The sequence below is a fragment of the Alligator mississippiensis genome, chromosome 16, assembly GCF_030867095.1.
Source record: "Alligator mississippiensis isolate rAllMis1 chromosome 16, rAllMis1, whole genome shotgun sequence".
Lineage (NCBI taxonomy): Eukaryota > Metazoa > Chordata > Crocodylia > Alligatoridae > Alligator > Alligator mississippiensis.
The window spans coordinates 29,159,662-29,187,199 of record NC_081839.1 but is presented as its reverse complement, the minus strand read 5'-3'; the positions used below and the strand labels follow the sequence as shown (position 1 = coordinate 29,187,199).

The 27,538-nt window shown below is 41.5% G+C and overlaps 1 protein-coding gene and 1 long non-coding RNA gene across 3 annotated transcripts in view; one reads left to right on the top strand and one right to left on the bottom strand.

Annotated features, from left to right (window-relative positions):
- JHY (junctional cadherin complex regulator) overlaps positions 1-20,406 on the top strand; it is a 27,771-nt gene extending 7,365 nt beyond the window's left edge. The window contains exons 3-7 of the mRNA XM_059719603.1: positions 6,803-7,491; positions 8,569-8,860; positions 15,377-15,457; positions 18,286-18,408; positions 19,100-20,406. Of these exons, the coding sequence (XP_059575586.1) occupies positions 6,803-7,491; positions 8,569-8,860; positions 15,377-15,457; positions 18,286-18,408; positions 19,100-19,303 (1,389 nt within the window). The 3' untranslated portion in view covers positions 19,304-20,406. The remainder of the gene's footprint in view (positions 1-6,802; positions 7,492-8,568; positions 8,861-15,376; positions 15,458-18,285; positions 18,409-19,099) is intronic.
- LOC132246472 (uncharacterized) lies at positions 8,768-27,538 on the bottom strand. Of its 2 annotated transcripts, none has more exons than XR_009457793.1 (3): positions 26,100-27,538; positions 15,684-15,727; positions 8,768-8,836 (listed from the first exon to the last, which is right to left on the bottom strand). It is a non-coding gene; the product is annotated as an uncharacterized LOC132246472 (long non-coding RNA). The 2 variants fall into 2 exon arrangements; XR_009457792.1 differs by having other exon boundaries at positions 27,397-27,538.

Genomic DNA, 27,538 nt, shown 5'->3' with positions numbered 1-27,538 from the left:
CAATCTAGCTCAGCTGTACTCAGTACGAGTTGCTTCCCTACCTACAAACCCCTTACTTCAAAGCAAGGAACATAATGTACAATTTTTTAATGGCTCTAGACCAAGGCACTCAGACTCTCTGTGCACCGCGCCTTACCTCGGTGTAAACACCTAATCAAGATTGCCTGCGCTTCAACAATAGCAGCCAAATGCAATTCGAGAACCACAAGCCTTTGAAGTCCTCACTGCAAAGGCCGGTTTTCTAGTCTGGGATAATGACATGCCATGATTGCTGTCTTTGTTGTATCTTTTCAGTAGAGAAGCAATTATGGGCCTCAATTTAACAGAATAGACATTACACAGCTTATGATGCTCAAAATGCAATTTCATTTGATCATTTTCTCAATTTGATTGGTATTAATAGAATAGTTCACAAAAAATGCTGGCAGAGGTTGTGTCCTGTTCCTCTTTCAAAGAGATAATGTAGAAGTATGCTTTACCTGCCCGGTAAATTATTGATACTGTGAGCCAGTGGGTCCCACCAAAAACGTCTCACCAGTGAAAAAGCTGTGTGCCTGTATCTGCTCTTCTGAAGGGAGCCAGGGCAGTGGCTTCTTAATTTATTAACTTCATTGCTGGCAGATCTTTCATTACCATTTGGAGGAACATGACTCACCTGAGAGATCTCATCGGCCCTTTTAGGCCTCGGCTTACAAATGTATTAGACACCCATCTCCTGTATGGGATCTCACCTCCCACCGATTTAACTGAGATGGTTTCCCTAGTTAGTAATTCACCTGATCACAAAAACTGTCTCCCACTGACTTCTGCCAAATTAGCCATACCCACTCATCAGTGGTGCCCAGTTAGCTCTATCGCAGGCAAATGGCTTAGCACTGCAGCTAGGCAGGTCATCGTCGCAACAACTGTGGAACTGGCTGAGTAGCCAAATATTTGGCAATGGTCATTTTCTTATGGATCATGGAATGCAACATGCAGAAGTAAATGGAGTAAGAGACATATGGCTATATTATCTCCAAATGTTTCTTCTTTTGTTTTAATGTGGTTTATGTTTTGCTTTGGCTTTCTCTGTGGCTTCCCTCCACCCCAGTCTGTGCATTTCCTGCATCATACTGCAGGGGCAATTTGCAAGCACCAAGTGTCCTGCTAGTCCGGCTCCCTCATGCCCCTTTGCCTCCTACCTGTTTGTTTTGCTCTTACAGGAGATAGCAGATAGAGCTGGCCAGAAAATGTTCATCAAAACAGCCTTCCACTGGGAAATCAAACGTTGAGGAAATCTAAATTTTCCATGAAATTGTTCTTCCAAAGCAAAACCGACACATTTGAAAGATGGCCAAGTATCACTTCAGTCATCCCTGAATAGCTGCTCAGCTGCGAATTTTCATACGCCCACTCTACCCATTGGCTATGTTCTGTGCTTTTTGGTCCAAAGACAATGATTTGGCTTCTAAGTGGTTTGTTAGCTGCCACTGGCCATGTCTCATTACTGCCAGGCTGTATACATTAGGCATTTTTATTTCTGTGCTGTGGCTGCTTCCAAGTCTCTCTCGCCAACACTGCTCTGGTTGCAATGCTTTCTCTTCCATATGACTTTATTGGCGTTCAAGGCATTGCTATGGCATATAACGTCCTATGAACGTCTCAGTACAGTGGCTCATTACTTGCGATTTGCAGTCGTTTAGCTGCCTGCTGTTAGAGGCATCTACTGACTATATCTTATATATTATACTGGACAGTATCTTGGTGCTCTTCTAGCTTCAGCCAGGAACAGGAGTCTGTCCTGCGTGCTTTCTGCAACTTCCATTCCCTGCTGTCTTTGAATGTGTAGGGAACGTTATCCACATCTGCACTACGGTTTTCCAACTAGCTTGTTTGTGCACTTCTTTCACTTGTGTCCAGTCATGCATGTTATAATGCTAAACTTTACCAAACCTGGAGTGCAAAACATTGCTTTTTTTCTCTCCCCAACTTGTAGGGTTCCATGCATGTGTGCTATCCTTAGCTCTCGTGTGATGGCCTTGGTTTACAGAGCCCTGAAAGTGTGTTTTTTACTTCATCAGGTTTCTGACACTAAAGTTATTGAGGAAAGACCTGGTCAGAACATCCTACAATTTCAAAGCATGAATGTAGATGCCAGAGACAAATGGCACCTGAAGTCACAACAGCTGAAGGTCCCAGCAGGTTCTGGGTGGCACATGCATGTGCTCTCTGGAATCTGGGTGGCAACAAAGTTCTTGGTTTCTCTGTCTCTAAACTTTTAACTCATATTTTTTCCTCCTTAATAGGACTTGCTGCTTTTTATTTTATTTTTTTTCCATTTGATGACCCAAAAGCACTTTACAAAAACTACTGATCATCCATACCTAACCCAGAGTGTATTAAGTAATACATCCGTTACAGGTCAAGCCTTTGCAAAATAAGTGACAATTATTAATCTTTTTTCAGATGGACAAACTGAGGTACAGAAATGTTGATTAATTAGCCCAAGGCCACACTAATTGCTAGGAATCCTGGCTGCCAGTGCCAGGGGTATGTTTTGTTAACTACAACATCCTTTAAACATAAAAGTAGTTATACAGTATTAGAGAGAGCTAGAATATAAGAACCATGTCCAAGGAAATTAGGAGTAGAGTGGGCTACAGAGAATCTAAAGATCTTGTTCTACAACTCATGCACCAAAATCCATTGCATTTCCCCAAGTATGAGATTATACAATTTACTCCAAAAAAACATAAGGCTGATGCTCCAGCTAGGTTGGTAGCCAGAAGATGTAGTTATGAAAATAGATAGTCTGTGAAACTTGATGCACGAGATAGATTTAATCCATGCTTTATTGCCAAGTCTCTAGGAGTCCTTGGCTTAAAGGGTCAAATCTCCTTAGGCTAATACTCAGCTGATAATGCCACTGACCCATAAAACTAAAATTTCTAGCACTGGCTGGTTTTGATGAGCCACCAAGGAATGCAAACTAAAATTGTAATATTGTTTTATTTCTTGTTCTTTGGGGAGTGTAAGGGGTATTTGAAAACCAAAAATATGGGAGGAGGGAGTTGCACCTTAGTATCTGTCAGCCTATGTAGTTTCCTAAAAATGATCAGCATATAAAACCTCCTAGGTAATTGCATTATAAACTGATACAATGGAAAGCTTCCTGGTGCAGCAGAACAGGAGGTAACATGTCATTATTCAGGAAGATATCTGCACTTGAAAGGTACACGAGTGAGCAGAATCCAACCAAAAAAATAGGAAAACGATTTACTGTCACATCAGTCACTGTTTTAGTTCGCTGCTTGTACTGTAGTGGGGAAGGAGATGTGAACATTGTAGCAGGCTAAAGACTCATTTGTTCCTTTGTTCTTTCGATATAGAAAAAGTGTGGTTGTAGTGTGTAAGGTTGTAAAGGGAGCAGAGTTAGTAACACAGACGACTGGACACAGACAGGAAATGAATCGTGTTCAGATGAGAAGCAGAAAGTCTCAAACTGAAATAGCTAAGAAAAAGAGCACCTGTTTCTCTTTATCACCAGAAAAATATTTTACTAAAGAAGGAAAATACATAGTAAAAGAGAAACAAAAGTTTGTTCTAAGAGTGACAGGGGAAAGCGTTGGTAGAGACCACTTCCTTGTGGCAGTAAGAGGGAAACCGGGGATTGCCAAATCCCCATTCATTCCTGGGTCTGTGCCTGGACCATCCCTGACACATGCTGCCATTATTTTAACACCTCACCTTTATTGGTGCAGCGTAGAACATAAAAACAACTGCAGTGTAAGGTGAGCATTAATGTTCATCGATAAGCCCGGCTAACAATTCTTAGTCACTGCCACAGCTGATTTCTGGAGCGATCATGTCATTTCCCAGTTCAACATACAAGTAGAAAATGACTCCAAGATTAGGTTTGATAAGAAGCACTCTCCTTGGGAATTTATGAGAAATGCAACAATAACTTTCTCAGCAACCTAGAGGCCTTTCTGGCCAGCAATTTTGCCATGAAACCTGATTATATTTCTGATTTGTCTCAGACAGATCAGTACCTGCACCAGCTCTGTTCAGCCAGCTCTGAAACCAGTTTGAGAAGTAGCATCACCTAAAAGCTAAACTGTAATCCCATTGGCCAGGATAATACCACTGAAGTCCATGAAGTTTTACTGCCCTAAAACACACACAGATTTTCTACTGTTTTTCTAGGCTTTGTGTGTGTTTAAGATAATTTTGCATGGTTTGCCTCCGTCTGACCAGGCAAGATTAAAGCTGTGCAAAAATATCTCGCCTGATATAGGATATTGTGCAGACTGAGCGACTTGGATACCCAATTCTCATTAAAATCAATGACAATTTCCCATTTAAATCACTTATGCTTCTTTCAAAAGAAATATCAAACCAGTTTTCATTTTAATAAAAGTATGCTGAGTTTACTTAAGCAGACTGAATTCCCTACTGTTCATTGAAGGTTAGAAGCTGCACTCCGTAGGAGAGCAAATCAGCCTTTATGCAGTTTTTCTTGGGAAAGAGGTGATCTATAGATTTAAAATTTCTTAGTGAAGGAAGAATTTAACACTGTTACTTGAGCCATCTAAATGGGAAAGCAATGGCCTGGTCACAGTTGGCACTGGTTCCTGCTGAGACTATGGGACTTTTCCATAGGTGGCCTGGTATGTGCGAACATTAATTATTACAGAGCAGGTCTAGCTAACAAATTATTATCTTGGCACCAGGAGTCAAGATTCCCCAGTGCTAAAGCTTTTGCCAAAACATTCTGCTTTATATGTGGATTTAATACCTACCATTAAGCAGTTACTGTGAGTGCATATGCTATGTAGCGATTGCAAATGTTGCTAACAAAAGAACCCTAGAGAGAACGGAGGATGAAATGGAGGATTTCAGTGCTGGCAAAGATTAAATGGACTGAGAATGCTTTGTGTATTACCTTTAAGGGAGCTCATATCTTGCTACAAAAGGAGTTACACCTGATGCCTTAATTGGAAGGTGAGAAAACTTAAGTAAACTGCAGATTTCAAGTACGCTGCTTTGGGTGGAGAGAGAAATCCCATTGAGCTTAAATTCCTAAATTGTTTCTTACTGCTGAGATGACATGTTGCAGGTCTCAGAAGCACATGAATACTTGATTTAACACTTGAAACAATTTAACCTGTTTATATTGACTTCTGACTTGGACACATCTAATAAAAGCACACCTTCTAAGAAGCTCTTTTGTCATCGAGGCTGTGAATACCCCTCTGGATATTTGCAGTTAAAAAACGGTTGCAGAACCTGAATTTAATACTATATTTTTGATAATGTAGACAATTAATGACTGGGACTGTTGTACTCTTTGCATCTCCCACAGTCCACTGGCACATCCAGATTGGTAGGATTTTGCACAGGCAAAGAGGTGTGTCCATCCAAATATAAGGAGCACCGTTTGTGTGTTCTTTTTACAGTAAATGGCAATATGCTTTCTCTATCTAGATACCCAGCTGCCTGCAGGTCAGCAGATTCTTTACCACTGTACAGATGTATGCACACACACTCATGCATCTATACAACTCAGTGCTGCTATTTGTATTCCCTTCATACTCATTTTTTACTAGAGGCCTCTGAGCTATTTCTCTTTAATCCTTTCTAATTTCCTTTAGAAACTTTTTCCCCCTAAATAATTTAGTGTCACATCTATGAATCTTGTTTATTCTGAGCTGATGTATAGTCTGTAAGTGGCTGAAAAGCATAAAGAGAACTCTAAGATTGAAATATTTCTTCCAGGCGTTTGACTGCGTGAACAAACACTAGGATAAAGAAGTAGAAATGAATGGCCCTTAGTGTTTTATGCTTACACACGATTTTATACAGTGTTCAAATAAAATGCAGTTTGTGCCACGTCATGAAAAAGTCATTTGTAGCGTATGGCATGTATGCACAAGAACAGATCATCCAATTAGCATTTCAATTCAGAATTTGTCTCATACCACTAATAGAAAGATTGGAGGCAGTCATTACTGCTCAGCTGTGCAGTATTATCCATTTATGCAGCACTTTCAGTGGTATCTGTGATTCTCTCTCCTCGGCAATGGGATAAATGTTTTGTTTATGGGTAAACTCCAACTTAGGTCATGATCTTAAAGGTCACTAACTAGCCATAAGCTCATGTGGAAATGATTTTAGCAGGACTCCATCCTCATCTCTCTTACCTAGTCCATGCAGGGCCCAAGAACTGTCGAGTCATCTGTGTGTTTTAACACAACCACAAAGATCAAGGAAGGTAGTATAAACCAAAGCCATTCCCCTTGTTTAAATAGCTTGCAGGACTCAGAAGCCTTTCTTTTTGCACTTGCATCTCCACTACAGGGTCTCCTCCAGGCTCCACCTCCCTTCTGCAGTTTTGCCCTTCATATACATTACTCACTCCTTCCCAACTGGATATGAGAATCAAACAAAGGTGGCTGAGCTCACATCCCAGTCTGCAACCCTGCCCCACCGTGCTCCTTACAAACACTCCATGGCCCTTATACAGTAGCACATCCTATTAAAGGACCAGATTCAAACAAACCTAGGATGTGCTTAAGTGGTATCCTGAGCAAATAAGTACTTGGCTTCACCTCTAGCACGCTCTCAAGTCGCACTGAATTCGGTGAAACTTAAAACACGTACATAAGTACTGTCCTATATAAGGGCCTGCGTTTTTGTGGAATGCTGAGAAATCCTTAACTGAAAGGTGTCATAGCCGGAAAAGTTACATGCAAGTTTTTTATCTTTGTGATAACACTTTAGTATGCATGCAGTTCACAATGTCTTTGCCCACGCTTTTTAGGATCACCAGGATAAACGAAACCAGGCAGACAAAACCAAACCAAAACAAAGATTTAAGGAGAGATTCTTCCCAAGAAATGATGTCCAGCACCCATCAGGAAGACCAGCAGAGCCAAGATCTCAGTGTCACAGCCATGGCGATATGTCAGAATTTGCAACTGCTCCTACAGGTGCTCTCTCTTCTGAAGTGCTAGAACTTGAGCAAGATGAGCTTAGTTCACTGCACAACTGGTTACATGCAAGTCCCTTCCTTAGTCCAATTAGTCCTTCCATTAAGTCAAGTTCAATAGCAAATTGGGACACTCACTCAAATACCAAACCAAGTACAAATTTTCAAAACCAAAATCGAAAGCAAATCTCTATGAACCTGAATTCACCCAAGCAGCCCCTTGAACTAGCATTGCATAAACGGTCTCCTGGCTTAAAACCATCTCCAGTGCACGTCAGAGATGAGAACAAGGCATACCAGCATGATCCTGGAAACCCATATAATCGGGAACATATATACAATGATTCCATTTTAGAGCCTCTTCCAAGCAATGGCTATACCAGTGGTCAAACACACCTGCAAAGCATTTCATCTGCTTACAATGCTAATCTTCAAGAACCTGATCATGTTTCACAGCAGAGCTACAGAAAGCAAATGCATGCAGACAAGAGCCATCACAAATATGCCAGCAGTAGCTTTTGGTAAGGACGCAAGTTTGAAAATGTTACTAGCATAATGGTATCTGCCCAAGTAATCATGAGCAGAGAGAGGTCATGTTAGTCTGAAGTCAGAAGACAGGGTAGAGTTGCACCCTACAAGCTAACTGAATCAGGGATGCATAAGCTTTTATGAGCAAAAGTTTACTTCATCAGATGCTATTAGAGGACATGCAGAGAGCAGGCTATCAGAGAGAAAGAGTGATTTAAATAAAAAAGGGAAGGGGAGAAAGCTTATGCATATCTGATTCAGTCAGTCTATAAGGTGCGACTCTACCCTGCCTTCTGCCAAATAATCATACTGGAGAAAGTAAAAAAAAAAAAAAAAAAATCTGCACAGAAAAATCTGAGATAGTAGAATTGTAGATGTTACACATCTACCACTGTAATTTATTCTTAATTTATAATTTACTCATTTATTGTTATTTACAATGGGCAGCTTCTTTTCTAGCACGATATTTTTAATTGTTCACTATTCTACCTCCTCATATGCACAATGTACCCACTAATCTTAACATGTCTGTGTAAAAGAGCTGCAGGATGATTGGTTGCATCCTCTTTAAACCGAGTCAAAAAATAACTTGGTTATATGAAAATCTACCTATCTTACACCATAAAATATCAACCCCCAAGTTGTCTAACGCAGCTAAATGAACTCATGTTACTAGACTTGCCTCTGCTGATACTCTTAAAATCACCTCTCACTGCAGCTCCACCAATGGCAGTAGCATTGGGAGATAAGGCCCCAGCAACTATTAGAAGGGAAATCTACTTGAAAGGAGCAGAAACCTTAAAAGCTCATCTCACCAATTTAGCAGGCCTGATCCAAAACCTATTAGAAATTCAATGGATGACTTTCCTACGATTTCAGTCAACTTTGGACCAGTGCCAAATGTTTCCAGCGTAACGTTTCAGGCTTAATGAAGTTTGTTTCCAAAATACATGGATGCAAGTGAGATTATGTTCAGTCTGCAATAGGAACATTCACTTCTACCTCTGAAGCTTTACACAAGAAAGTCGATGGAGATGTTTCATTTCTTTCTCTCTTTTTTTTCTTTTGAGGCCATCCCAGTCATCTGCTCATAATCCACTGGCAAGCTCTTCTCCCACCACACAACTTATCCAGACCATGGAGAGACATCAGCAGGAAATCTCTCAACTGGCAGATGCTCACCTTGCTGGAAAGCGACTGCCTGGCATGTTTCCAGCCATAATCCCAAGGGTAGAAAGTGACTCAGAGCTAAATGCAGAGAGGAGTGAAGGCAGCCAAGTGAAAATGAGTCGCAGCAATTCTGAAGGGTATCTGGTACAATTGGAAAAGCAAAAACATCTGAAAGAAAAAGCAGGCAGGCAGGTAAGAAAACACTTATCTGTTCAGAAACAATTTTGTATTACTGATTCCTGGTTTTTGACAATATTTGTGTTTATCACCTAAACATTTCAAAAACATTTTAAAATATGGCTGTCCTCATTTTACAGAAGGGGATCCAATACCTACAAATGTTAAGTGAGTTGGCCAAGGTTAAAAATGTCAGTTGCAGAAACTATTATGGAAAAAGAAGATAATTACCTGATTTTACCAACTTGGTTTCATACCATATAATCCAAAACTAAGTCACAGATGTCAGGGTCAGAAGGGACCTCAGTAGATCATAGAGTCTGAGCCCCTGCCCTGGGCAGGAAAGAGCGCTGGGTCAGACAACCCCAGCTAGATGTGTGGCCAGTCCCCTCTTGAAGACCCCGAGGGCAGTGGAAAGCATCACCTCCCTTGGCAGCCCATTCCAGATTCTGGCAACCCTTACCATGAAGAAGTTCTTTCTACTGTTCAACCTAAATCTGCTCTCTGTCAATTTGGGGCCATTGTTCCTAGTCACTCCAGAGGGTGCCCTGGTAAATACAGCATCTCCTATTCCCTGGTGCCCTCCCCTGATGAATTTATAGGCAGCCACAAGATCACATCTCAGCCTTCTCTTGCAAAGGCTGAAGAGATCTAGGTCCTTCAGTCTCTCCTTGTAGGGCCTTGCCTGCAGGCCTCTGACCATATGAGTGGCTTCCTCTGGACCCTCTCAAGATCCTTCACATCCCTCTTGAAGTGCAGCGTCCAAAACTGGACGCAGTACTCCAGCTGCAGCCTTACCAATGCTGCATAGAGGGGAAGCATCACCTCCCTGGACCTGTTTGTCACGCATCTGCTAATGCACAAGTGCTCAAACAGCTGTGCCAGCAGCTCTCCTATGACACTGGCCAATTCCTTCAGCACCCTTGCATGAAGTTCATCCAGCCCCTCCAAGTGCCCCTTCTCTAAGTCTGTGCTAACAGTCGGTGGGCTGGTGTCCCTCCTGTGTCTATCTATTTATTGTCCGATTGAGAGATTTGTTGTGGTCTGTGTCTAGGAATACAAATGCAAAGAACTCCTGGCAGAGCTCAGCTTTGTCCCCCGTCTCTGTCACCAATTGCCCTTGTTTGTTCTGTAGGGGTCCTATATTACCCTGCACCTTCCTTTTGCTCCCTACATACCTGAAGGACTTTTTTGTTGTCTTTAATTTTTGTTGCCAGCCTAAATTGTAATCCTCCTTTGCCCTCCCTAACGGATTCCCTGCAAGTGCGAGCCGGGGAGGTATATTCCTCCTTGGTAGCTACCCCCTGTTTCCATATCCTGTATACCTCTTTCTTTGCCCTTAGGCTTTCCTGGACTTCCCTGTTCAGCCAAGATTCATAGATGCTAGGGTCAGAAGGGACCTCAATAGATCATCGAGTCCGACCCCCTGCATAGGCAGGAAAGAGTGCTGGGTCTAGATGACCCCAGCTAGATGCCTATCTAACCTCCTCTTGAAGACCCCCAGGGTAGGGGAGAGCACCACCTCCCTTGGGAGCCCGTTCCAGACCTTGGCCACTCGAACTGTGAAGAAGTTCTTCCTAATGTCCAGTCTAAATCTGCTCTCTGCTAGCTTGTGGCCATTATTTCTTGTAACCCCCGGGGGCGCCTTGGTGAATAAATACTCACCAATTCCCTTCTGTGCCCCCGTGATGAACTTATAGGCAGCCACAAGGTCACCTTTCAACCTTCTCTTGCGGAGGCTGAAGTGGTCCAGGTGCCCCAGTCTCTCCTCATAGGGCTTGGCCTGCAAGCCCTTAACCATACGAGTGGCCCTTCTCTGGACCCTCTCCAGGTTATCCGCATCCCTCTTGAAGTGTGGCGCCCAAAATTGAACGCAGTACTCCAACTGCGGTCTGACCAGCGCCCGATAGAGGGGGAGTATCACCTCCTTGGATCTGTTCGTCATGCATCTGCTGATGCACGATGAAGTGCACGATAAAGAGGGCGTCTTGGCCCCTTTGCCCCCTTTTACGTGCAATGGGACTGTCTCCTCCTGCACCCATAGGATCGCTCCCTTGAGGAACGACCACCCTTCCTCGACCCCCATTTTGCCAATGCTCTCGAGCTTTAATGCCACACTGACTAATCTCCTAAGCACGCTGATGTTAGCCTTTCAGAAGTCTAGCACTTCAGCCCTGGTTAGTTTACCCACCCTTTGCCAGATAGTGAAGTCAATCAATCGATGGTCACTATCCCCTAGGTTACTTTGTACCTGCAGATTCCCCACCAGGTCATCCCCTGTAGCTAACACCAAGTCCAGCAAGACGTTTCCCCTAGTGGGATCGTATACCTCCTGCATTAGTGGAGGTCCTGTATGCAGGTTAAGAACCTATGTGAGCAGTTAGATTTGGCTGACTGCTCTTCCCAGCAGATGTCCAGGTAGTTTAGGCCACCCAGGACAACCATATCTCTAGACCATACAGCCTCTGAGAGATGTCTGGATAATTCCAGGTCTAGCTCATCCTCCTGGTGTGGCAGTCCATAGTAACCCCCACTACCAAGTCCTTTTCCCCCTGACCCCCTTGTATTCTGACCCACAGTACCTCGGCTTGGCCCTCCTCTGATCCCGTCTTGCTTATAGAGGATGTATATTGTTCCTTAACATAGAAAGCAACACCCTCCTTTCCCCACCCTGCACCCTATCCTGTCTGTACAACCTGTAACCCTCGATGCCTACTGCCCAATCATGAGTAGGGTCCCACTAGGTTTCAGTTAGTCCAGCTAGGTCAAAAGGTGTTGCTTGCAAGCAGGAGTGCAAGTTCCTCCTGTTTGTTCCCTATGCTCCTAGCATTTAAGCTCCACAATAGGTGCCCTTGGTACCCCCCTGTCTTGATATCTATTGGGCCCCTTATTGCTTACCTGGGCTGATTCAGTGCATTGCTCATGGCTCGGTGATCCTAGGTTCTCCTTATCCTATGCTTCCCTGTCCCCCAACGAACCTAGTTTAAAGCCTTTTGGAGATCAGCCAACCCATTAGAGAACAGACTCTTACCTTTAAAAGAGAGATGAAGACCATCTCGTCCCAGGATGCCTCTCTCATGGAAGTGCGGCTTGTACTTCCATGAGAGAGTCAAGTCGTCACAGCATCTTTCCAATCCACTTTGAGGAGTTGGTGAGCTGTAGGAATATGCAGGGCACTGTTTGTCCTTCATATTATCCTAGTGGTAAAATGATTTAGAAAGGGACCAATTGTATAAGACAGCAGGCAGCCAGGCCTCAAATCAGAGCAAATCATTATCCTTGTCATGCCCATTTGCTAGTCAGATCAAATCCCTTGGTTTCCAAGGAAATCAGAGTTACAGGATTTGTAAAGCTAATGGCATAAACATTATTCCAGGTCTGCTGTGGGGGTCATTTTTTTTAAACTGGGTATTCTTTGTCTCTTCTGCATGTCCAAATTTCATCCTAGAATTATTTAATGGTGATGAGAAAGAGTGATATAAAAATAGCCTCTGCACCCATAACAAATTAGAGGTGTAAGGAGTTTGCTCCATGTCTGAGAGCAGCCAGGCTAAACCAAAGTAATTATGCACGTGCTTTATCTAGTGGGTAGTTTGTGCGTTGCTGCTTGGCCAATCTAAGAGGGACTAGCTGGATTACAACAGTGACTGCAGAGCAGCTTTTCTTCCTTTTTGGTTTCCCTGGGCTCACACCATTGTTTTTGTCTCTTTTCAGTAACTGTCTCACTTGCCCAACTGAAGGGTTTTTGCAGGTTTTTGGTCCTGCTCACATCACACATTATGACCCAGCTTTTCACATTAAATAAAAGACCTTGAAAACAGATTCAATACAGATCATTGCAAATATAATTGACAGTGATTAGTCATGTAATGAAGCTACCTGTATATGAGACCAGGTGTAGTAGTTTCTGATACTTTCCGTTTAAAAAAACAAAAGGGTAAGTGTTCCATAAAGGAGCTTGGAGCATAAGAGATTTGTCATCCCAAAATATATGGGAGTCTAATTGTTTGCAGAGGCAGTTTAACATAAAACATGTTCATCATTTGAAATTAAAAAAAAAGGCAACACTTTTGCATACAGAATTCTTTTGGTGTTCCCGTAATTACTGCACAGTTGAAATGACTGCAAAAGATAGCTCAAAAGAAGACGGCAGACCAGATATTGGATCATTAAGAGTGCTCATTGATTAAATTTTTAAGTAGTACCCAGCTATGGAAATTACCCGAGTCTTGTTGGAACAAATGTGGAGAGATTCAGGAATGCCAGTGCCTCAGAAGACAAGCCGGAACTAACATAATGAATGTTTAGAAACAGATTAAAGATGAACTTCTGGTTCCCAACATTGACAGCCACTAACGAGTTTTTCCACAAGGGATCAGCAAGTACACTCCCTCTTCCAGATTGTAATTTCACCTGTGTAAATTTGAGATGTGGTCACTTTAAACAGCCAGTCTCCCAACTACCTGAAGAGTTCACATATGCATGCGGGTTGCTTTCTTTTGTTTGTAGAAAAGGGATGCAACAAAGTTCTCAGCTTTAGAAGCTTTGTAGGCAGGTGCCAATAGCAAGAGAGGCTGTCAGCTGGGTTGGGATAAGCCAATCTCCATATCTTAGAAAGTGTCCTTTGTACAGCAGTGTATAAATGATATAAAGTTAAGCCGATTCATGTTTGGAATGTTAGATACTGGCAATGACCTTCCGTTCTCCCTGCTTCAGCCACTTCACTTGTATAACTTGCTGTATTATGGTGCAGATATTTCCTTCTCCTCCAAGGAAAGAATATTTTCAACTAAATTGCATTTTTGAGAAGGAAAAAAAAAAAAAAAGTATGGAGGCTGCTCATAACACTGCGCTGTAGTCAAGTGAGGTTCCAAAGAGCAGTAGTAGTTGCAAAAGGGAGTATATTTTGCAATACCTAGGCATTAAGAACTGGATTCACAGTCACCCTAATTAAACCAAGCTCTCCTGTTTGTGGCCTTTTGGAGAACAGAAGTAGAAATCCAGTCAAAGGGAACAGAAGGGATTTGCCTAGCCATCCAGGTCTAGAGTGCCTAATTGCTATGAACCACCAAAATTGCATTTTGAAGTGGAAAGTATTTTGCACCTCATTTTAGTACAATTAAGAGAATCTCTACTACTAATGTTTCAGGGGTGTACTTGGTAGCCGTGTTGGTGTAAGACAAAAAGACATACAAAAAACTGGAACTCTTGGTTCCAAAATGATACCTTCTATTAGACCAACTGGAAAATGGCAAGAAAATTGTCCTTTTCTGCAAGCTTTTGGGATCAACATTTTCCAGTTGGTCTAATAAAAGGTATCATTTTGGAACCAAGAGTTCTAGTTTTTTTGTACGTCTCTACTAATAATACACTTGGTTGAACAGATTTGGGTTGTTCGTTACTCTGCTTTAGTTGGGATTTTTCTCAAAATTCAAAATTATTATAGTTTCATAGTAGGTAGGGTCGGAAGGGACCTAAGCAGGTCATCAAGTCCGACCCCCTGCCATGGGCAGCAAAGAGTGCTGGGGTCAAACGACCCCAGCTAGATGATTGTCTAGCCTGGGTAAATGGGCAACATTTTAATTCAAAATGACAGGGCCAGATGCTTTGATGTAAAGCAAACATCACCATATTGATTTCAATTGAATTATTCACAATTTACACTAGGTCAGCTGAGATTAGACTTCATCTCAGACTGCCCAAACTTTCCTTCCTATATCATTAGTATGTTGATCCTCATCTCCAGCTCTCCCTCTCCTGCCTGCTCTGGGTAAAAAGCTGACTCCACTGAAGTCAGTAATAACACTACATGGACTTCACTGGAGTCGGGCTCCCGGCCGCTGTCAGTTCTCCTCCCCCAACTCAAAATTGCCTGCTGAGGCACAAGACCCTTTAGCAGGTACCATTGGAAGTAACGATTGAAGGCCTCGATTACCAAATGCAGTTATTTTCCATGCTGTTGCTATAATGCATTATTTGGTAGTTCCATCAATGTAATAAACAGCTAAAAATGGCAATGCATTCAACTGTTAGCAGTAGCTAGTTCATGAAAGGTAAGACTAAGACAGGCCTCCACTTTGTAACCTGCATGGCTGGCAAATGTCCATATAATATTGAGATTTCTAAGGGAATATCAAAATGAATGAGAAACCTCAAATTTACGTACCTAAATCATCATAAACCAGAAAGGCCAGCGATAGAGTTGAGCATCCAGTCCTATTGCTGCCCCTCATGTGCATAAACAATACAATACAGTGTTAAAATACACAATCATATGTCTTACTATAATATTTAATGACTTGAACTGGGTACAAAGACTTTATAGTTCACTGTTTCATTATTTTAAAAAAGAGTTTCTCCTTCTATCTTCTTCCTAAAATTGCCAAACCTGTTTTTCTTCTGTTCTGTTATCCGTGGAAATGTAACCTGTAGTATACACCTCCTCAGGACAGTTACCCTGTCAAGGTAACTATAGGTATTAAGGCAGACACTTGGAGGAAAATCTATTTGATTCTTCTTCTTTTCTTTAAGCTTTCCAAGCCAAAGGGCTTCATGAATCTGGATGTGAAGCTTGGAGGCCTTGGACCTGACTATGTAACAGCCAAAGAGAAAGTAAGTATCAAGAAAGCACTTTTGTTGTTTCACATGTCACACAGTCATGCCTATTAAGACAAGGTAGGTTACAATAGGGATGAAAGCACAGTTTATACAGTAATTAAAGAGTGCCTTGTAGTTATGCCTTTGAGTCAAGCTCTATACTAAATTCCAAATGGGATTTTCCATCTGAGTGGTAGGAACCCAACCAACCATAGGAGAGTATTGCCTTAAATAAATATACCTTTATAGTCAACTATCTGTTAACCAGTCTGCACACAAGTCCATCTGAAAAAAAAAAAAAGAAAATATTAAAACCCCCTTTACTATTTAGGTTAGGAAGTTTTGCCAGGTCCCCAAACTAAAGCAGACTCTCTCTTAGCTGCAAGCACTATAGAGCTTGTGACACGCAGTTGAACACAGTCAAGTCACTGCAACACTAAATAATAATATATTTCAAGACCAGTTTTGCATGAATCTACAGTGTGTAGACTGATATTCACAGATCTTAAGGCAAGAAGGGACAGTTTGCAAACATCTCTTCAGAACTCCTTCACAACAGCAGCCGTAGGACTGCCCGGTTTAATTTGTGCTCCAAGTCAAATAGCTGTGGTCGGACTGGGTAATATAAACTCTTTGCTCCTAATTGATATTCTCCCGAACATTGCACTGATTTCACATTCATGTGATGACTAAATTCACATTTATCTGATTATCCAATGGGACCCCAAGGCTTTGAGTCGCTGCTTCATGGCTGTCGTCTGTCCTGCGAGAATAGCTTGAAACTCTGGTTTCAGAAGTATGATCTTACCTTTGGGCACACTGAAAACATGTGTTTGATTGTGACTGTCACCCAGTCAAGACTGCTCAGTATTAGTGCCCTGACCTCTTTATTATTTACCACTTCTCTAGTCTTTGTGTTATCCACAAACTTTGTCAATGATTATTTTAGGTTTCCTTTCTGGCTTTTGATTAAAAAAACCCTGTTGAATGGCTCAGTGCCAAGAACAAATCCCTTCAGAACTCCACTAGAAACATTCATGCTCCATTAGGATTCCCTGCTTAGTTATCGCTGTGGCCGATCCGCCTGTTTTCAATCCATTTAATGTGTGCCATGCTAATTTTTATATCATTCTACTTCCTTAGCCAAACTGTTGTGTGGTACTAAGTGCTTTATAGATATCCAAGTATATTGGATCAGCACTATTATCTTTATCAATTGAACATGCAATCTCATGCAAAATTATTCAACATGAGTTTGGGACCCATGGAAATGTATTGGCATTAGTGACATTATCCTCCTTTAACTCTTGATTAATCAAGTCCTATGTCAGCTGTTACGTTATTTTGCCTGGGTTCAGCGTCTAGCTAACAGGCCTGTAATTACTCAGGTTGCCTCCTTGGTGACTTAAATACTGGCACAATATTTTCTTCTCATACAGGTTGTAAGAGTTTTTAGAAATCAGCATTACTAATCCAGATTTCTGCCTATTACAGGGAATGTGTGTCAGTCCAGAAAAAAGTGTTATAAACAGAATAAGACATCTGTCTCTCTTTTTTTCCAGGTTCATTTAAATTTTCTTAGATACATCTCACTAATTTTTTCATCCCTAGAAGTATCTATCTACCAAGTTGTTGTTGTTGCTGGGTTTTGGGTTTTTTTGTTGGGTTTTTTTTTTTTTGACAGGTATATATCCATTTGCAGGCAAGTACTGCTTTTTTCCTCATTGTCCTTGTTCAGACATTACTTTGACATGATCAAGCTACATATTCAGCCAGAAAAAAGTGTGGCTTTACCTGGGAAGCAACAAATGAAAGTAAATACCACAGAGTGAGTTCAATAGGGAAGAAGCTGAATGCACATTACACACTGTTAAGCAAACATCAGACATAACTGCACCAAACAGGAGACGATTGTCAAAAGTGTTGGAATGAAATATTATTTGACCCTTTCTCTACCAGCAAGTTTACAAGTTACAGATTTGACAGATGTACATCTCAAGAGCTACAGAACACATCCTGTGTGCCCAGCTGCCCATTTTGATATATAAACTATTTATATTTTTACTGCATCCTTCTCAGAAATACCACTGGACATTGTGCAGCCAAAATGATGAAATGTATCAGTCTTCTGGAGCAGTTTAAAAGCCACTGTGATTTCTACAGCCTTACTCTAAGTGAGATGGATTGGGCTTCTCAAATTAGAATAGATAGAAAGGTGCTCAGCTACAAAATAGCTTTCATCCATATAGCAGAAGGTTCTGTCCCTCTTTAACACTTTGACAACACTTGTATAGCTTGTCATGCCAATAAATGCACTGAAATAGGGGGTGGGGGGAAATGAACACTGACACTAGCTTATAACTAGGGCAAAGTAAAGTACCTTGCCAAGTCTGTTACTAATAAATGGTTGGAAACATAAAGAGACAGAAAATGGGTTAAATAAATGGACCACAGTCATTCAAGGCCTTAAAAGTAAGCAGAATGACTTTAAAATCAATGCAAAAAAGAACAAGGCACTAGTGCAACCAGTTTAGAGTGGAAGTAATATGTTGAAATAGCCATCTGCCAATAAAGATGCAAACGGCTATGTTTTCAGTTAGCTACATCCTAGATGCAATGCAGAAAAGGTTTCTTGGGAGAGGGGGAAAAAAAAAAAGAATTGTAGCAGTCTAATCTTGCCAGTCATTTATCAGTGTTTCTAATTGCGTCATGCTGAGCAATGATCAATAGCATAGCTACTTGAAACAGCATCAGAGACAAGAAATAGGAAAGTCCAGTGAAAAAGGATTTAATGGACTGATCCAACACAATTTTAAATAACCAAAACCTTTTGCGCTTGCCAGAAAGAAAAGCTAAAGCAACAAAAGGAATATGCACAGCTAGTGAAGGAACGCAACATGAAGAATATTGTTACTGTGCAGAAACCACCAACACCAAAGATCAAATCCTTGGCATCAAGACATAAGGTAGGATTAGCAAAGCCATCTTGTGTGCCGGACTTCTGCTGTACTGAATAGCAGCTGTGTGCAGACGGCTTCTGACCAGACCCCACAAGCGTCCGTGTGCCACAGAGAACCATGGAAATGTAACTCTTAAGATTGTTTTGGGTTAGGTGCCAAAAGATTTCCTCCTTTTTTATCTTCTTTTAAACAATTCTAGATGCTTTATATACTAAATATTTGAGTGCTTTTCCCTGTGGTTATTTCCCAGAGGGTCCATCCTTGTGCTCCATGCACCTAAAACCAAAGATTTCTTGCCCACTGAACCTGCTCAGTTCATACCTGCACCCCCGATACCTGCCAGCAACACTCCAGTTGCTTCTTACTGCATATGGTCCAAAAGCCAACAGCTTACTTATGTCCTCATCTTGTACCAATGTCTAAACAGCAAGTAGCAATATGTTGAGTTTAGGGTATCTTTAGTGAATATAAGGAGATTTCTCTCCTTATTTTTTCAGCTGACCCCCTTTCTTTCTCTTTTCTTAGTAAGAATGGTGAACACTGGGGCAAAATTTCCAGGTTTTAAAAATTGCATGGTCCATCCAGGCCCCTCTGCCCTAAACAAAAAGGCAAGCGTTGTAATTGTATAGGTGGGACTGTTTCCCCTCATTTTGATTTTACTGTGCTTTTCAAAAGTCTTTCAATCTTGATATTTTAGGCACTGGAATACGCTAAGAAGATTCCTAAACCAAAACCTCTGTCCGCCAGGCAAGCAGACGAGGAACTGAAAGAGGAAAGAATTCCAGCACAGACTTTAAGGGGACACAGTTTACCTCAAATTTCTTCCCTGGAAACTCTGCAATACAGGCATGAGAAAGAGAAGGAAGTTGTGGCTGCTTTCAAAACCCTTCACATTTTATAATGAGTTTTGAATGCTTAGTGTACAGGGTAGAAACTATTTAAATTGTTTAAGTTGTGCATTAAATTACTTCCCTGTTCCCCAGACGCTGTTTCAGGGCTGTGCTGTTTAATTATGGGATTCTACTATTGCAAAATTGATTTCAGGACACAAAATACCTTCAGATTAATCGCTCTTCATTTAGACCAAGTTTATTATAGCCAAATTGCATTTTTGTTTATTTTAAAACACCAAAATATATGATCATATTTTAAAGTTTTAAGTCTCTCTGTTCTGTTCTTACTCCTTGAAAATTCCTAGTATAGAGTGCTCTTCTTTCAGCTCATCCAAGAGGGACATGGTATTTGCTTGTCAGAGATTGGCAGTTTTTACAGTTGTTGGATAGAAGGGTTGGTATTTATTTAACAAGATACTATTGGATAGACCGGGACAAGATTTGACCCATTTGGGTGGTGAATGCACAAAATTCTGAACTCGGGCACTGGCCGTTTTGTTAAATAAGAGCTAATTCTATGGTTTTCAGATAATCTGACAGTTTGGGGGCTTATACACATTTGTAATTTCTCTTTTGCTTGTTAACTTTTAAATTCTGACACGTCTTAAATTTAAGTAGTAGACATCCATCCCAGTTTGGAGACCTTAACATCAGTAATAATTTCTCTTTTACGATGAAGAGGATTCTGCTGGCAGGTTATCCAGGACTGAAGCCAAAGAAAGGGGGGGAAACTACTCTCAGTGAGGAAGAAAATAAAACGTGAACCAAACACAGCCATCAGTAACGATACAGTAACTAATTAAATGATTGTTGCTTTATTATTGGCTAATGAATCATTGTCACAACAAAAGCAAGCCCGGAAATCCAGAGCTTCAATCTAAGACAAGAAAATACAAACCGAGTAAAGGCTGTTCATGTCAACAATCTGTTATTAGCCTGGAGTAGTTTCAAAATGCATTGAGTAACCAAGGAAAACACTGAAAATAATTGAGAACTGCATATTTGATAGGAAACAGTCTTTAACAAGATTAAGTCTGAGATGATAATAAACGGATGGGATTCTTGGGATGTTTCTGTTTCTTTGACTTGGTAAAGAAAGAAAGAAATCCACGTATGAAACATGATTTGAAAATACATCCAGCAGAGGAATTTTGAAAATGATATACTAAGTATTTTTCAGAAAGTAGGCAATGGCTCATTGTTGAATCCAATAATTTGTTTTCATCAGATGCATCATGTTCAGGCATGAGAGATGTTATGGCATCGTAGTCTTGGACTATAGCTGTGATTGCACCCCCATTCCAACATACACCTTATTTTTAGCTATATTATTCTTAACCGCATCTTCAGCTGTGGATATTTGGTGTGAAAATTGCCAGATACATTCAGAAAAATAAGGAGAATGTGCCTGCCAAAATGGCAAAAAATGATGCACCTGTTAGCGAGGTACGGGCCTTTAGAAGTACTCAGCTTTGAGCAATGGACTTGTGCCCAATGCTTCTTTGACTGTTTCTCCCCCTTGAAAACAAATGTGCAGGTTCAATTTAAAAGAAGTTTTTAAAAAAGACAATATATTAATAACAGTTCTCTCTCAAAGTGCTTTTCCTTGTATGTGGAAGCAAGAGTCCAGCCAACTTTTTGGCCAAAGGAAGGTTTTTAGTCTTGTTGGCAAAAGTGGGCAGCGGAAGAATTAATTGGGAAATAAAGAAGAGGATGAACACAAAAATTTACATTTCTTTGCAGTTGTACCAAGCTCTCTTCAAAAGCTAAATGTGGAAAACCTGGGAAACTCTGGATTTTCGAGTAGTTAAATGCAAACTACTCCAAGTCAGTCATGTCACATGCTCCTGGAAAGATATGCAAGAGGCCAGGATTTTTTTTTGGAAGGGGGTGATATCTTTCATTGGACCAAGTGCATAGTTGGAATAAAACTAGGCAAGCTTTCCAAAGCAAGACATCAAGAGAATGTCTTGAATTCGAAAGCTTGTCTAACTTTATTTCAGCCATGCAGTTGGTCCAATAAAAGATACCACCTCAAAAAAATCTTTGTCTCTACGTCATTCCTGGACCATCACAACTACATCATTACTCTAATACTACCATGCCTGCAAAGATATGTAGCAATAGAAAGCCATCAACAGACTCTTGATTTTGGTGGGATTTGAATCAAGAGTCTAAATTCTTGAAAACAATCTATCACAACGAGCTGAACCATAACTTTATGGCGCACAATTTTTTCGGGGAACTCTGACAAGAGAAAACACTCAACAGGGATGTTTCGTTCAGGGCACATGAAAAACATTTTGCGCAACAAAAGTAGAACAGTGGGAAGCTACTTTGCACCTTTCGGTGGATCCAAGATAAAACACCCCCACGACCTCACCTCTTGGTCCGTCACCTCTTGTTACGCTCATGGTTCATGCTGGTATGTCCAAATGAGTTGGGGTGAGCAGAGATGTCCATATCATACTCTGAAATATTTCTGATATAGGGACCTAAACTTGGTTTCTCTGCTTAAAAGTGATAATCCCCCCTTAATAAAAATCTCAAGCACCTATTTTAATGAAACCTTTAGATGAATATCAAAGAGCTATTTACTTGTATCTAATATTTTAATTAGATTATATTTTCAATTTAACCCATTAAACCCCCTTTGATGATCTCCATGTTCAGTGTTTAGCCCCAGATGCTAGAGGTAATGAATACTGGACCTTTTGATTTAATGAGAACTTCTGCCTTTCCAGCCCGACTCCCTTTGTATCCTTTTTTTATTATTATCTTCTGAGCTATAGAATTCAGTTAATTGAAGGAGTCTCTTACCACCACACATTAAGGAGTATAAATTAGCATCCCTTTGCTGATTAGAAAATGCAAGCAGACATTTTCGCTTTGATCTGAGGATTGAGTTGAAGTAGGCAACAGCCCCCTGAAAATGAGCTGATGGCCTTATTATTAGGCTGAAATGCAGATGAGTCCATGTGTTGCAAAATGCTTAATGTCTTAATTGATCACCTTCCACACTGGCTGGCATCCTAGTAGCTTTTAAAGCTCTGTAAATTTAGACTATTTAAAAAAAAATAAAACAACGAACTTTTAAGGAATATTAAAGGGCATCCAGTAGTTTCCCTCACCTAGCCACAGTAAACTTCAATCTGGAAGCCCTGGCTTATTAAATGAATGTTTCTCAGTGGTAAAAAGGTCTTAATATATATATATATATATATATATATATATATATATATATATATATATATATATATATATATAGCTTCATGAACATGATCATCTGAGAACCCATTTGCAAAGGACTGTCTTTTTCCCACACTGAAATTTGCAGAGATGTGATTTGCAGCAACATGCAAAGAAAATCTTTTGATCTATGTCGACATTAATGCAAAAAAATTTTGGAACCAAACTGATATGGTGGCACAAAAGGGACCTCGCACAAAAAAACCAGGACCATCCATCTGCTTAAAAGCAAAGGCCAAAATGTAATGTAATTTGAATTAGAAAGACAAAAACTTTAATAAGAAATCGGCTTGAATTCTACATTAGGCATTCAGGTCCAGATTCACATGAAGTGGAACCTTAGTGTAGTCCTAGCAATTTAATGTGTGTGCGCATGCAGAGTACCAGGCCAGTCTACATGAACAAAAGTGATATAATTGAACCTTCAAATAACTGAAAACAGCCACGGATCCAAAACTGTGCCAGCTCTGTATTTTTATTGCGATGGGAGGATGTTGGTATAGCCTCCTACTGTCCCATGGAATCTGTTTTGGCCCAGCTTTACCCAAGATTATAAGTCATGATACCATCTCATTGTAACCTAAAAGGACTTTTACACCAACTGATATAAAAAGGAGCAGCAGGTGCCAACACAGCTGGTATGCACTTACAAAATTCTGGCCAGCAAATAGGCGCCATCTAGTTGTTTTTTTCTCTGAATGACTTTGTACATCAAGGATATTTGAAGACTCCCCGCCCCCCAAATATTTAGTATGAGATCTATTTTGTTTTCTGCCTTGCCGGTACCTTCACTATGAAGAAGTAATTAAATATATGCATCTGCTATATGGGTTCCTTTATGTGTCTTCCTTTTCTTTGCTTCCTCCCTTCCCATACCAAACATCTCTGTTCCGAGTATGGTTTTTTCTGCTGAATCTGAATGTAATCAGAACAGGGGTTGGAGGGGAGGGGAAAAATAGGAAAATAAACCCACAGGCTAATGCCATGACTCATGGCTGGCAGTTGTGCGCTTTGCCAAAAGACCATAGTTTCTTCATTTCCTGAAATCTTCAGATTATGAAACTCCTCTAACCCTGTCACTGTCAATGAAGCAGCCTGATTGCTAGTGAAATTACACCAAGAAGGGGTTTGGCCCATTGTTTATACTTACTTGCATCTAAAAATTGGCACACATCTAAATTGAAGGCTGCCTTCCTGCACAACCATTGGATGTACTGCTGAGACTAACAGCACAGGAACCTATGCAGGAAGATGTGTTTCAAAGCTCTGCAATGAAATGACTGCCTTCTTCCCTAGTGGGGCACCATTGACTTGAGCAGAACTACACCAAAGAGTAGTTTGATCCATAGTCTGCTGTTCCTTAGAAATTAAAACAAACTGTTATCCCTTGAGGCTAACCAACAGTCTCTTTAAGCTTTTGCTTTTAGACTTGACTTCAGTGGCTTCGCCCCAGGGATAAACTTGGCCTCAGCTGTCTGTGAGATTTATTATGAGAAAATATAACCTAAGATTTTGAAAAAGGCTCCCCAACGTAGAGTAGTGGACTGGGGTGGACAGCAGCAAACTGGATCCTAAAATTAACTCAGGATGCCACTGATGCTCAACCTAATTTCTCCTTGTATAAGAGTAGGACGTGCAAGGTAGAAGGCAGGGGCAAGAGCTGACATTGGATTTGGCTGCAGAAAAGACTGCATTTGCTCCCTGTACATGGAATGGTGTACAGGGAGCAAATGCAGATGCTGGTGACAGTGGACAAGGGTGAGAGAGGAGCTTGCTTTACACATAAGAGGCTGCATTTTTAATAGAAGCAATCACCATCCAGAAACATGACTTCAGCAAATGCAAAGGCATCTGCTGGCAAATCAGGGAGGGATGGGCAGTGATGAATTGCATATATAGCACCAGCAGTGGCAGATCATGTCAGAGGGATCATTTTCAATGTGCCACCAGGATAACGTAAGGGAATTTGCCTTGTCAAAGCAGAACCACCACAATGCCTCGTGATGGAGAATTCAGTCCAAGGTCACAACAAAACACGCAGGTAGGAGAGAGGAACTGGAGAAGTTTTACCATACCATGATATATGCAAAAGGCAGGACCACACCAGCCATGAGAGCATCAACCTTGGCCAGCAACTGGTTTTCCAAGAACTGGAAGGCCACACGTATATACAGCAGGATAGCACAGTAGAGCAAGAAGCCTCACCAAGACATGGCAATGATCTAGCTTGGTCTTCTAACCACCCAGTCTGAACCCTACAGATTGACTAAGACAGTGCTTCTCAATGGTTTTGGACTCAAGACACCCTGCACTGGTCTTAAGGCCCACTCCAGAACTTTTGTGAATTGAGTAGCACCCCATTTCCAAAATTAATTCATATTATTACAGTGCTTACCTCCTTGCAGAGGGGCCACACAGTAGGGGCAGGTATCCAGGCAGGAACAAGCCTGAGCCTGCCCTTATCTTCTTGTCTCGTCAGACCTTGCAGCACCCTTCAAAAGATCTGGCAGCACCCCGGGCACCCAGGCACCCTGCTTGACAATTGACTTCCCAGAGCACTGTGCTCTTCAGAAGGATAATTCATCCTTCTCCCTCATTAGTTATCGTTTCTTCTGTATAACAAAAATTCCAGGTAATAAGTTAGGAAGGTACCTAAGCTGCCTGGGATGCAAACCTTATTTTCTGAGCTGTTTATGTGGTGTCTTGCATGTCTGATACTGTACAGAACAGACTCCTGGGAACCATGGATTCAAGTCCCAGCAAGGTTTTTTCACACACATTAGCCTGCCAGAAAGCATAGTACTCTGCGAAACAGCCAGTTTATCCTGAAATAACCAGTGCATTGACAAAGTGGATTAGTTACACCAGAATAAATTGGCTTGTATTCCAGGACACAGAGTGCATATATGGTGCCCTTCTCAGGTAAGTTATTTGGTAGTAACTAAATTATGATGAAACATTATCATTTATCTAACACACAAGTGTTGGACTTTATAGATGGAAAGCAATGTTCTTGCTGTGAGCGAGCACCCTGAGCCATGTCCTGCTCTTCAAAAAGTCTCTTTGAGTTATAGCAACTGCTGTATTATTGCTGTTCTCAGCTTCCTGCAAAGTTACCTCAGGGTAAATTTGGATCAGATCTGAGGGAAAGAAATTCTCTCTGTGAGCTTTTACTATAGCATGGGGGTAGGCAACCCCTGTCACGGGTGCTAGAGTATGGCATGCGAAGGCATTTTGCTTGGCACACATGCCTCAGGACAGACGGCGGGGAAGGGGCCAGGGCTGCAGTGCCACAACAAGGATCGGGCCCCTTGTGGCTCCTCTGCCATCTGCCCCCGGTGCACCCGCATCTTAGAAATCGAGGCCACAAGTGTTTTTGGCACACTGACCCCTGCTATAGCAGACTCTAGGTGCTTCCCCTGTGCTAGACACTAGAAAGCCACAAAGCAAGATGATAAGTCCCTGTCCCAAGGAGATTACCCCAAATCCCATGTTCACACCAAGGTCTTCCCCTTCTGGGCTCTGCCACAGCACCACAAAGTAGCAAGGACTCACGGTTTCGTTCCAAGGGATTGAGTATGCACACAGCATCAAACCGTTTGGAGGTGCAGTTTTTAGCCCAACTTTGTTATGACAGTGTAACTTCAATTAGGGTGCCCACTACTTTAGTTTGGTAAGAAAATATTGTCCTTCAGATTAAGTCCATTAGCAGCAGGCTAAACCAACCACTCCAGGAGAAAGCAAGCAGCACCTACACAGAGCACTGCATTTGTTTAACTACACCAGTGCAAGCTGGGTGTAAGCAAAGACCACAAAGAAAGGCTAGTAACAGATGCTCACAGCCCTCCATAATCACACAGGTCTAGCCACTGCCCTATATACATAAGCCTCTCCAATTAACACCTCATTAAGGCCTACACCTGTGGAAGCCTCACATCCAGTGGCTGCATTGTAGCCATTCCTCTTCTGTATTCCTTTCATGAGCAGATCACAAAGACCTTGTGCTTTAGATGCTTCTCAGACCAGGTAACATTTTACCACCACTACCAGTGTCAAAAGGATGGGCAGGGAGGGTGGCTACCAAATGCAGTTTCAGCCTCTCTCTTCTCTACAGATAGTCCTTCTAAAATCAAAGGGGATTCAAAGCAGGTGAGCCTGCAGCAGAAGTTTACACTGTCCATACTTGCTCCAGTTCACCGGCTAGCATCTCGCACCACCTCTAGGCCAAAAGTGAGAAACAAAACAAAGACCCCACATCCATAGAAGAGCTGAACTATTAGGGAGGAGAGGGCAGCGTTTGGGCATTTGTTACAAGCTGCAAGCCTGAGCTGATCTTTTCCCAGCTGCCACTTCAAATCCCAACCACCCAGCTCTACCCAGACTAGCCCTAAAGACTCTTGAATAAATAAAAAACAGAGACTACCTTTCTGCTACATGGTTAAAACTAAAGGGTGGGTAAAGGGAGGATGCTTTTCTGTCCCACGAGAATTGGATATTATGAAAAAAAAAAATTCCTGGGCTCAGTCAGAAACAGGAGTCAAGCCTTGGACCTTTTCTTTCATGAATAATAAAAAAAAATAAGAAATCCCAGAAGAATGTGTGTTGATCAATCAATATTGGTAAGAGAAAGAAACCAACCTCTGTTTACTTATTTGATTAAATTGAATTGAAGTTTCAAAGTGAAAACTTTTGCTTAAGGAAATTCAGGAACAGCTATTTTAATTCATGCAAGCCTCCCCCTGAATCCCTGAGATTGGATTACATCCACAATACTTGAAAATTTCCTGAAAGCAGGACTAATTTCAACACATCAGCTTTTCCCAACAAAGAATCTCATCAAAAGATTCCCCACCTGCTCTGCACAAAACAGCCTCTTCCCCCCAGGCCTCTCTGCTCAGGGGTGCCATTTTCCCAGCTCTCCTCCAGTCAAATATTATTCACTCCCCTGCTCCTTTCTTTGAAAGCAGGTAGCAAGAAACCCTCCTTCTACCAGG